General features: G+C 36.4%; 1 protein-coding gene across 13 annotated transcripts in view; it reads left to right on the forward strand.

The window, feature by feature from the left end:
* LCOR (ligand dependent nuclear receptor corepressor) overlaps nt 1–12,932 on the forward strand; it is a 143,898-nt gene that overhangs the window by 73,574 nt on the left and 57,392 nt on the right. For 6 of the 13 annotated variants that reach the window (XM_069067110.1, XM_069067113.1, XM_069067115.1 and 3 more), the window contains one exon: nt 10,216–10,348. The exons of 4 other annotated variants lie outside the window; for them this stretch is intronic. In XM_069067110.1, the coding sequence (XP_068923211.1) occupies nt 10,216–10,348 (133 nt within the window). Of the gene's footprint in view, nt 1–5,254; nt 5,319–10,215; nt 10,349–12,932 lie in introns of all 13 variants that reach the window. 3 more of the 13 variants (XM_069067112.1, XM_069067114.1, XM_069067117.1) reach the window with 1 other exon arrangement.

Genomic DNA, 12,932 nt, shown 5'->3' on the forward strand with positions numbered 1-12,932 from the left:
TAGCTGAAAGGGAGGTCATCTAGTTCAACTTCCTCATTGTACAGATAATGAACTGAGGTCCTAAGTGGTAAGTGACTTGCCAAAGGTAGTAAGCATCAGAGGTGAAATTTCTACTGATTTCTTCTGATTCCAGTCCAGTTTTTTTTTTTTTTTCCACTGTACCATTCATTGTTTTCTAGAAAACCTACTGGAGCTGTGTACATTGGGGATAAGGTTGAAAAGGATAGTTTTGGGCTAGATTTTTGATACCATGCTAAGAAGTTAAGATTTTTTCTTGTAGGCATGGGAAAGGTATTACAGGATTTCCTGAAGGGGAATTATCTGATTTAAGTAAACTAAACCATTTAGTAACAATATGCACCTTAGATTAGCTGTGGGAGAAATTGAAGACAGTGAGATCAAGGAGGACATCACTCACATAGTCCAGTTGTGAGGTAAGTATAGAGAGAAGAGCCAGAGCTAGATACATGGTCCCTGCCATCTGGTAATTTAAGTAATTTTATTTTAGTTTTTGTTCAAAGTTCTTGGGGAGGGGAATGGGGGGACAGCCAAACCTCTATGACCAATTTAAATTTGGGGGGAGCTTTGGCTTGCTCTGTTTTCTAACCTGTACTGGTTCACCCCTCCTTAGGTAATTGGTTGATCTCTTCACTTCTGGGGGCTTGCCATATTGATTCTGGACAGTCAGTCAACTTAGCCCTACTTCAGGTCAGATTTGCCAAGTCAAGCAGTCCACCAGTCTCAGCTTCCCTGGTATCTGGGATTGATTGCATGTATGTAGCATGAGGCCCAATTACTTATTTATACTTTGATAAAAATGACCCCTAGAGTAGGCCATACTTGCATTAGACTTATTTGTATTTTAAACTTTGTCTCTCATTTTGGAATGGCAGACCTCAAGTCACCAGGACTCTGAAGGACTTGGTAGATGTAAATGATGAGTTCACTGTTATTAGCAATCTGAAAAATAGTGGTACAAGGAGAGGTGTTGTAAAGCTGAAGATGCATAAATGTCCCTATATTCAAAATAGGGAAGAATGTGGAATGTTTAAATTATAGGGTGGTGAGACTTGATTACATATTCTTTGTTATATTAATAAAGGGATGGTTCTTGAGAATTTGGAAAAAGAAGCAGTGATCATCAAGAAAGAGTATTGACTGATCAAGAATAACTCCTGTCAGACTAGTTCTATTTCCTTTTTTTGACAGATTGACCAGGCTGATGGATTAAGGAAATGCTATAGAGATTAGTCTGTTTCAGCAGTGCATTGAAGAATTTTCATGTTATCTATGAGAAGCAGCATAGCACATAGGGGAAAGAGTGCTAGATTTGAAAGGCAGGATACCAGGGTTCACATTTTATCTTAGACATTTGCTCAGCAAAGTCTTTTCAAGAATCTTTAGTTTCTTCATGAAGATAATAATAGTACATGATCTCACAGTAAGATTGTGAGGAAACTACTTTGAAACCTTAAAGTACTAAACAAGATTGAATTATTACCGATTTACAGGGGAATGTTTTGCCAGATGATAGTACAATTAGGTGGGTTTGAAACTGACTGCCCTGACCAAAAGAGTAGTCCTTAATGGGTCAGTATAAATTTGGAGAAAGGAGTCCAGTGCCACCAGAAACTGTTTTGGACTCATGCTTCTTAATGTTTTTTGTCATTGACTTGGATGATGACACAAAGTTAAGCAGGACAAGGACATTGGATGCCATAAACAGAATCCTACTCCAGTATTCCTCCACTCAGCTGTCAAATTGATCTCCCTAAAGCACAAATCTGACTATCAACCTCTCCCCTTCAGTATATTCTGATGTCTTCCTATAACCTCTAGAAACAAATATAAAACTCTATTTAGCAATAAAATTCTTTTATAACCTGGCCATCTCCTACCTTTCCAATTTTCTTATACCTTATTTTTTCCCCTCACTTGCTAACGATCTTACTTGCTGTTCTCACATATCTCCTAATTCCATTCATTTCAACTGAATGTCCCCCTCACGTCTGAAATTCTTGTCTTCCTCATCACCTTCTGGCTTCCCCGATCAGCTTCAGGTCCCAGCTAAAATCCCACTTTTTACAAGAAGTCTTTCCTGATCCTCCTTAATGCTAGTGCCTTCCCTCTAAGATTATCTCCAGTTTATCTTACTTCTTGGTTGTACATATTTGTTTGTATGTTGTCTTCCCCATTGGACTGTGAGTTCCATGAGAGCATGGATTTTGGGGGGGGGGGTGTATTGGGATAGGGAAGCAATTCTTTGTGTTTGCAAAACAATATCTTTGTGTTCCCAGAACAGTATCTGGTGCATAGTAGGTGTTTAATAAATATTTATGGACTTGACTTGATCTGACTCCTGGAAGATCTCAACAGCTTAACACAATGGGCCAAATTTAATAAGGTGAAATTAAACGTAGGTATAAATGTAAAATTTTGTGCTTGATTTCATAAAGTAATGTCACAAATTCAATATAGGGGATATCTGACTAGTAGCAGTTCCTGAGTGCTGGGAGAACCCCAGAAGGTTTTAGTGACTTGCAGTCAACATGGGATATGGCAACAAAAACCAGTCCAGTCTTAGGCTGTCTTAAGAGAGAGCTAACAAACAGAATAAGGGAGTTGATAACCTGTCTTCTTTACTCTGCCTTGGTCAGACCACATTTAGAATATTTGATTCCATTTTATTTCTGACATTTTAGCAAAGATTTTGTTAAGTTGGAACTTGGCTAGGGAAAACAAAATATTAAGGAAATTAGAGATGGTGCTATCTGATGATCACCTGGAAAAGAGAAGATTTGAGGAAGACACAAAAACTGTCAAAGTATCTTAAAGTCTTAAATGTAGAAGAGGTCTTAGTCCTGCTCTGCTTGTTCCCAGCAGCAGAATTAGCAGTAGTAGATGGAAGGTCCAAAGGCAGATTCAAGGCTTCACATAAGGAGGAAAAACTCCTTAATAATTCAAGTCGTCCAAAAATGAAATAGGCTGCCTCTCAGAGGTTTCTCACAAGATCAAGAAAAGACTGGATAATCACTTGTCAGTTGTCTATTGTGGAAGGTATTTCAGTTTAAGTATGGATTGGACTTAGATAACTTGAGATAATTTTTAAAGAGATTCTGTGATATTTAAGTTTTATCCTTAAGGAATTTTGTAAGTGGATCAGGTTTGTGGGGGAGATTTTTGGTTTCCACTTTTGTTTTTTTAATGGTAGTAACTGAAATGCTTCAGAAATTAAGCTCTCAGTTTCTGAAGTCCATTCTAAAGGGTTAATCACCTTTAGACACTTAAGTCAAAAGTGCACTGTTTCTCAGAAACTTCCTTTTTTATCTTGAAGAGGACAGGTTGAAGTATTAGGTGCAAAAGAATGGGTTAACTTCCACTAAGTTTTACCAAGACTTGATGTCTCCCACCTCAAGACTTCCAGATTCTGTGTATTCTATAGTGTAGTCTCACTTTGCTCTTTCATTTCTCCCTTGTTGTATTACCTCCCTCTTCCATGTCTCTTCCACACCATCATTTGTTAATCTGTTGAATTCATCAAATACATCAAATTTGATGTTGAATACATCAAATAAATCAAATACAAACTGCCTACTACATATAAAGTATTATGAAGAATAGGACAGATGAATAAGATAGATGTCCTTACCTAATGGGACAGATAAATATCTATTATATATGGTCTTTAACTGAACTGCTTTCTCCAGAGTTACTAAGGACCATTTAATTGTGAAACCTGTGGTTCTTTTCTCAGTATTCATCCTTCTTGACCTTTTTGCAATTTTTGACACCGTTAAATCACATTATTCTCTTGAATCATTTCATTTAGGTTTTCATGACACTTCTCTGACTCATTTTTCTCCCCATACTTATCTAACCACTATTCTTTCTCAATCTCAATTGCTAGATCTTTATTGGTCATAACAATGATATACAGTGGGGGGATCATATCTAGTTGGAATGAGAGAAGGCTTTGTTAGCCTGCTGCTCTCTGGCCATAACAGCTGGGTCTACGCAAGCAAGGATCTACAAACTATAGTCTAAGGGCTAAATCCAACTGGCTGCCTATTTTTGTGTAGGTTATGAACTGAGGATTTTTAATTTTTTTTAGATTTTTAAAAATGTAAAAAATATTTCCTAGTTTACACAAGAATACCCCTTGTAGTGGCTTAAGCATTTATACTGCCCTCCGGTACCTATCAAATCTATAGTCTGTGATGAGAAACACCTAAAGGATGCTACATGTGTCGTGGCAGGGTCTGGGGGAATGGAGGAAGAATCTCAACTATGATTCATTAGGAGTGAGAAAACAAGGGCACAGGGGAATTTATACTTATTTGGAGAGTTAGGTTCAGGACTTTAGTCTTATGGAAAATCATGTAGAAATTATTTTCTTTTATACCCAGTTGAAAGTCTTTTCGTTTTGCCATTTTTCCAAAGTTGTCAAGGGATAATTTTTTTTTAAAGGTGATAGCATGATGGGGTGGCCAGGTAGCACAGCGAGTAAGAGCACCGGCTCCAGTGTTGAGAACACCTGGAGATTGAATCCCGGGCTCAGACACTTGGCACCCACCCAGAAACACCTGGCCGTGTAACCTTGAGCAAGTTACTTAACCCCAATTGCTTAGGGGCGGCCAGGTGGCTCAGCGAGTAAGAACACCGGCTCCAGTGTCGGGATGACCTGGATCAAATCCGGGCTCAGATACTCAGCACCACACCCAGAAATAATAACTGGCCCTGTAACCTTGAGCAAGTTACTTAACCCCAATTGCTTAAAAAAAAATAAAAATAAAAAAACAACTTAAAAAAAAAAAGGTGATAGCATGAGAAAAATGGGGCTTAGAAAGATTAAAACAGTTTGCCTAGTAGTGACTTAGTAAGAGTCAGAACCAGGACTAAGTCACCTAACTTTAAGACCTATGTATTTTCTTAATATACCACACTTCCTTATCTTAAAAGTGGTCTTAGCAAGCCAGCATTCTTTTTATCCAGTTTCCTAATACCATAGGGGAAGAAAAGAGCTTCAGTGAAACTCTTCTTAGCCCTTTTAGGGGAAAAGCTAAGTAGAAAAGGATTGAGCATTTCTAAATTGACTTCACTAGACCAGGTGTTGAGGTGGGAAATGGGGGAGGAGGAGACCAGTGGAAAGATATTTAGTGGAGATGCTCTAAGAAAAATACAGACTATAAGATCATAGAGTTGAGAGATGAAAGAGACCTTAGAAATCACTGAGTCCAACTCCCTTGTTTTACAGATGAGGAAACTGAGGCCCAGAGAAGCTATATGACTTGTACAGGGTCACACAGCTAGTGTCTGAGGTGAGATAAGAACCAAGGTCTTCCTAATTTCTGATACAATGCTCTGTGCACTATATGTTGCTGCTTTTCAGTGGTCATCTTCACTCTGACAAGAGGTTTCTAGCAGAAGGTACACTATTTTTGAGCCACTGCAGAAGCGGTGGGATAGGTACGAATTTGTCTTTCCTAACCCTCCTCCAAGATCTGAGCTGTATCAGCCCCCGTGGAGACTGACACAGGGCCTAGTTCAGATGGACAAAGACTGGGCAAGAGGCATGGGATATCTGGGCTGCCTAGCCAAGACCCAGACTACTGGCTCAATGGAGTGGCCAAGGATGGGAGTAACTGAGAGGTTGAGAGGATTCAAGCAGCAGCAGAGGAGACATTGGGGTACAAAGACTTTATTAGTGTGTCCCACTATGTGAAGTCTGTCAGTGCAATCTCCTCGTTTTCCTTTCCCCCTTCCTATCCCCTGTCCCTTCACTGGCTAGGTGGGTGGTTGTGATATCCAGACAGATTAAGCTAAGTCAGGAACTGGAGCAGTGGGGTAAAGACCAGTGGCCTGTGTGCAGTAGGAGCTTTAGTCTACTGTGAGGGTTTTCTGACAAAGTGCAACAATCTTTGCCCTTGAAGAGTTTATGATCTAGCTTGAGGCAATGTGTATTGTATGTAAATAGGATTATATACCAGAGACTAGATGATGTTGGGAGAAGGTGCTTGGGTGGAGTTGAGGGAGATCAAGAAAGGCAGAAGGTGGCTTGAAACTGAGTCTTAAAGGAATTGAAAGGTGCAGGCACACTTTTTACCCCCCAGCTCTTAGAAATGGATGCTCAAAAAAATTGTGTGACCACTTCTCTAGACTTAACCCTTGGATAAAACAATTCTAGGAAATATTTTCCCCTGGGATTTAGAACCTTGTGGGCATCCCTGCAAGGGTTAGTATTTCAATAATGAAGCCCATTGTCACTCTAGAACAGCTTCATCCAATATTAGCTAAGATACAGTTCAAAAGAGAACTATTTTGTCACATTTACCATTTCAACTTCAGTTAAATATTGGGAATGATGAGAGAAACTATTAATGCATAGGAAAGAAAAACATAAGTTTCAGATCTGAAAAGAAGAAAGCACTGTTTAACTGCAGATAAGCTCTGGAGGATGTCTATGTAATATATCCACCTTAGATTTAGAAATAATTTACCTTTAGCCACGTGGGGATATGAATAATTACAGCTTGTAAATCTTCATTAGTTTTCTAAGCAAAGAGATTCCATGTCTTTGTCTATGTGATATACAGTATTAGACCCCTGAGGGGTTTGATCAGAATGCTATAACTAATAATGAGGAATTGGTTTAGAGGAGATACCCAAGAATTAGGACAAGTCCAGTTATTACACCTTAGAGGTTTGTTCTTAAAATCAGTATTTGCCACCAGTTTTGCCCATGAATGAGTTCAATTTTTTTAAGCCTTTGATTATTGATTAGCTTAGAAACATTTAAAGAATGTTTATTTTTTTTAAGTACTATAATTTTAGTCATTCAATATATTTTCCACAGCTGAATGTTACCAGTTTGTCTGTAGTGATAGAATTACAGGATTTGTTAATGCAAGCATAAAATGTCAACTCCTGTGGCATGTAAAAATAAATAAGGAAGCCTTCCATTACCACTAGTAAAAAAAATTATTAATTTAATAAATTAATTAAAAATTAAAGGTAAAAACACTCATTACATTTTCAGATGATCAAATGACTTGCAATAAAGTGATACTCAAAATTTTTCAGCTCTGATTTGGTCCATTCTTCACTCCACCCTCTATTTTTATTGTGAAATCTGTGATTAGAAGTATAGTAAATAGCTAAGCAAATGTAAATATATAAATATAAATATAGTAAATATCTAGACCTCACAGTTCAGAGGTGACAAAGCCATGACAGTTTAGGCAATTGACACCATAGCTTCTGTGCTCTACTTTTTGGAGCTCTCTTTGCCTTTCAGATTACCTGAGCAAGAAAGCTTCTAGAAACTAACAATCCCTTCTCTTTGTGTTTAAGCAATAAATCTAAAACCTTTAAGAAAAGGTAATCAATCATATGTCTGCTTTATTTTAATCATATGCATATCCATTTCTCTAATTTCACAAACTCATGTGAATCGTGCAGAAAATAATGTTTTTCAGGACCTTGAAATGATCCTATGCCAGTATAGAGGTTAGATGACTTTAATGTGCCTTCGAACTTTTTGAATTATAAATCATTGGTTGAAGAAAGGATGAAATATTAGGAGATTGCATTCATTATTTTTACTGTTGCTGTGTAACTAGATATTAAATTGATAGTTCTTTGGTAAATGAGTAACAACCAGAAAGATTAATAAAAATTTCTGAATATACAGTGACTAGGACATCACTTTATATTTTTTCTCATACCTTTTATGCTCTCTTCAGGGGGAAAGAATTGATTATCCTAATACTGTATTTGATTTTGTTTATATAACTGCCCATCTTTGAATCATCTTCATATTCATTAGTTACTGTCATTTATGAATTTGGGGAGGTTGATTAATTTTGAAACTGTGCATATATGTGTGCACATACATATATGTGTCTGGGAAAAATCAGTTGTATGTTTATGTAACTGCTTTGTGAATTAAATTTGGTCCAAAAATGTACAAGATTGAAGGTTCTGTGCCTTGTTTTTTGTTGACATCTCTGTGTGTTGTCCAAAAAATTGTTTTTAGATTTGACTGCTGTAGTGCCTTCCCCCTAGAATAATTTTGTATGTGTGTGTACATGTACATATTGGGTTCCCTGAATATACTCTTTTTTTTTTTTTAAAGCAATCAGGGTTAAGTAACTTGCTCAAGGTTACATGGCCAGTTATTTCTGGGTGTGGTGCTGAGTATCTGAGCCCGGATTTGATCCAGGTCATCCCGACACTGGAGCTGGTGCTCTTACTCGCTGAGCCACCTGGGCACCCCTAAGCAATTGGGGTTAAGTAACTTGCTCAAGCTTACACGGCCAGGTGTTTCTGGGTTGGTGCCAAGTGTCTGAGCCCGGGATTCGATCTCCAGGTCTTCTCAACACTGGAGCTGATGCTCTTACTCGCTGTGCTACGTGGCCGCTCCCTGAATATACTTTTAATGTTCCTTAGAATAGAAACTGTTTTTGCTTTTGTTTTTGTATCCCCAGTGCCTGGCACGTAGTGGACACTTTTTTTTTAAATTTTTTATTTAGTTGAGCATCTATTGAAGAGGATCTTTGCAAATTTTGAAATTGATGAAACTGGTTGCATTTTAATTCTCTGTTGCTTTGATAACAATCTGTACTGAAAGACTGTATATAGGCCATTTTGGTAGAGGAAAACCTGGTTTGAAGGGGCTCCGTTTTTCGATACAGTATCAGCCTATTAGAAGTTTCATAGTAAATCCCTGAACAACTAGATGAAAATTTAAAGTAATTATTGGAGGGAAAATTTTCTTTGAACTTGCTTTTGATATTTATCACCACTTTTAAAGAAACAGTTTGCTAATTTAATATCAGAATTTTGTGAATATTCCCTTGTATGAGCCCAGTTTTTTAAATCATTGTTTAAATTGGACCTAACTTTTTGTAATATAAGAAAATTTATTAGAATTATTGTTATTTTTTATTGTTTAAAGTGAAGTTATTTCGTTATTTGATAAACTTAATTATTCACATGCATTTAAAATAGTCACAGTTTCTTCAAGCTTAATGATATTTTAAATATGCATTTCATGTAATATATATATTATGATTATTCACAGTTAAGCAGTATAATTGATGAAAGAAGCATGCTATTTACAGGATACATAGTTTTGTTGTAGAGTTTTAGGGAAAAAGAAAGGAATTAGAGTGCAGGGAAATTAATAAAACAGCTTTCCACTTAGGTCAAAAATGGAAAAAAAAACTCAAGTTATTGTTTATAGCACTCAAAGTCATTGTTTCTACTTCATAGTATCCATGTATATTCCTATTTAAAAATTTAAAACATCTCTTTAATCTTCCATTATGAAAAGAAATATATATCCTTGAATTCTAGTAAATTTTATAGGCCTTAAAGGCCATTCAAAAAAGGCCTTTTCCCTTCCATTCTGTTCTTATTTTCTCATAGTGTGACATTCGATTAACTGGATTATCCGCACTGGTTGACATAAGCACAAATCAGTGGGGCTTTTTCTAATTGGTAGTATAGCACTGGACAAGCAAAGATTGGATAGAGAGATGGGGGGAGGGTGAGTTAGTGAATTTATTTATCCTTTTCTCCTACTTTGGCTGTCCTCTAAACAGATTTTTTTGAATTTTTTTCTCTTGTCTCACCGAATAGTAACATGTAATTAATTTTCTGTGAAATTCTTCTAATAAATAAAAATCATTATGCCTAGGTAGAAGAAAGAAGCCAGTAGAACTATACTGTCAATACAGTATTAATAATATTTTTACTTTAAAATACTTACATTTGCAAGAGAACTTTTTATAAAAAAGGATTCAACTCAATAAGTGATCTTGAGTTTTACTCAAGTCAAAAGTATATATAATCTTAAGTGGGATTATAAATGGGGATCTTATAAGAGGGGGTTTTGTAAATATACATATATGTATGTGTACGTGCATGCATCCCTGAGATCTTAGTGCAGATTTAAGCTCTTAAATGCATATATTCTGTGTGTGTGTATTTTATATACACACTGTCTCTTTGCATTTCATAGTCATTGGAGATAAAATTTTGCTTGAAATTCAAATAGATTTATGTGAATTTTTATTTTGAATCAGAATTGGCAATGACATAAAATTCATCTTAAGTTGTATTAAAATATTTTTATTTTATGTTGGTATATAATTATTCTTTTGTGGCTTTTGAGGAGAAATATTTTTTGCAAATGTTTCACTGTTTTTGCAGGAACATTTAGTCGATCTGGATGAACCAGCTTTGGGAGCTGGGCAAGAAGCTCTGCTTAGACAAGGGCAAGCGAAAATCATTCGTTTTGAGAAACAAGCAGAAGAATTCCTCAATGCAGTCTTTTATAGAAAAGGTTGGTTTGGGGAAAGAATAATATCTAGGATCTGTAAGAGGTTGTTGATTTTGATCATTTTTTATGTTTTTGTTTTACATTTCCATTTGGTCAAGGTAAAAATTGAATGAAATTTGTCAAGGTAGTCACCCTCATTTTGGTTGCTCTGGATTAATGTTTTGTTAAATTTTTAGTTAAGTAAATGGTAAAAATTATAATTACACAAATTTCTGTGACTTCCTTGAGACTTGAGTGTGACCTGAGAAATTGCCTCCATAAGCTGCCATTTTTCTTAAACAAAGATTCATTATTATTTAATATCTGGGCTCTTCATGAAACAAGCTATATAGAAATTATAATAATTTTTAAAAGATATAATCTGAGTAAAAGTGAAAAATATTTTTTCCTTGGGTTTTAAGTTCTGTTTCGATATTTTAGTAGACATTTTATGAGTGAACAATATCCTAGCCATGATCAATATATATAAATAGGTTTGAAAACTTAAAATAATTATTTTAGTTACATGTTTGAATTACGTTGGCATTTTTTATAAAAGCCTTTTTCCTGGAAATGTTTCTAAATAAGTTTTTTAAAAATTCAGTATTTTGGCATTTGATTTGATTTATTTCTTATTAATCATAAGGTTGAAGAGATTCTTTAGGTCATCTTGCCAATCCTCTTGCCTTTAGACATATTTGCTTATAATCAATACCTTTAGGAAATGCTATTCTATACTACTGTGATAAACCATCCCAATATAAAAAAAAAAAAGCATACATTTACTAGCCTAATTTTCTTATCCTGCAGTTTCTTGTTCCTTGATTAAGATGAAAACCAACTAGTACTTGAGCTTTGTTTAAAAACTCTTTAATGTGTTTAAAAGCTTATTTATCATATGACATCTGTAAGGCATCTTAAAAATTATCTATACCTGTCTCCTTATTTTTAGTGACAAAACTGACTTCCAGGGATGCCCACTACCTTCTGCTTGGACTATAGTGGTCTTCTGAATAAAGCATTGTCTGTTAGTGTCATAGCATGTACCCCTCCCACCACATACCCCTAATTCCAATGTCCTCTCTTACCCCCAGGATCAAACAGAAAAGCCTTCATTTGGCATTTAAAACCTTTCCCTCTGGTCCTTTCCTGCCTTTCTGGTCTCTTTATCCATGACCCTACTCCACAACTCAGGGATTACTTTAGCTCCAGGGGCTCCCTTGCTATTGTCCACACATGACACCTCCATCTCGCTGTCCTGGGCCTCTTCTTTGGCTGTCTTCATCTGTCTCCATCCGAGACTCAGCCCAAGTCCCCATCGCTTGTTTGAGGCATATCCTTTCTCCCCCAGACTGTTGTTTCTGTAACAAAGATGGTTTACCTACCTACACTATTTGTATCTTGGATATACATAATTATTTGCATATTTTCTCTCTCATTAGACTATGGGCTTCTGGAGGAAAAAGGGGATTTTTTTTTCCTTTTCTTTGTATTCCCTGCACTTAAACCCCAGGGCCTTAAACACATATTAATGCTTCTTGACTGATTGGCTGGAGAGTTGGTCCCTATAACCAGGAATGACCTGGATGGGTTCAGGGTGCCTTCCCTTAGCAGATCACTGTACCTTTTAGTGTTCTAGGACAGTATGTCAAACTCAAAGAGAAATGGGGGCCGCCAAACTACAGAGGGATCCCTGCATTCCCCATATTGTTAACATGTGGTTTTCTAAGTCACCTTTACCAATGTGGTATTATGTTTTACTTATTTGGTTAAATATTTCCCAGTTATATTTTAATTTGGTTCAGAACAGTGTGTTTCAGCAGTGTGTTTGATACTCTACTCTCTCTACAAATTCTCTAAGACTAAGTTACAAAGAAAATACCACACATTGATAGAGAGGAGTCATTAAAATCACAGGTTCAGTCTTATATAGGTAAGCACAAAGTCACCAGTAAATAGCCAGTGGAATTCACCTCTTAAGTCCTCTTACCCTAAATTTAGTGTTCTTTAGGCAGTTAGAAAGCATTTAATAAGTACTTTTTATGTGCCAGGCACTGTGCTAAAGTAACTTAGCTAAGTAATTTATAGTTACTTATAGACAGAAGTGGCACCTGCACTCAGGGTGCTTACATTCTTTTTTGTTTTTCCTTTCCTTTTTGGAGGGCAGTTGGGGTTAAGTGACTTGCCGAAGGTCACACGGCTAGTTTTTGTGTTAAGTTTGTGAGGCCGGATTTGAACTCAGGTACTCCTGACTCCAGGGCCAGTGCTTTATTCACTGCTGCCTAGCTGCCCCTAAGGTGCTTACATTCTAATGAGGAAGACAATATGCCAAAAAAAAAAAAGTACATACAGGAGGTAGACACTTTTATAGGGGATAATTAGCCATTATATTGACTAATTTTCTTGAACTTTTATCATTGGTTTTATCTTTTATTCATTTTTTTTCACACCTATAACCTCGTGGAGTTTTTTCAAGTCTGAAGGCCAAATTTAGAGCTCTGTGTAGAGTCTGAAGAGTCAGCCTGAGACTGATCTGAGAATTAGGAATATGTGAGCTCTAGGAATGACTGACATATAGTAGCTATAGTAGAGACTTTTAGTTCCAGAA

Source organism: Petaurus breviceps, unplaced genomic scaffold, assembly GCF_028583685.1.
Source record: "Petaurus breviceps papuanus isolate PSGF00001 unplaced genomic scaffold, PetGlider_PUasm1.0 90740, whole genome shotgun sequence".
NCBI lineage: Eukaryota > Metazoa > Chordata > Mammalia > Diprotodontia > Petauridae > Petaurus > Petaurus breviceps.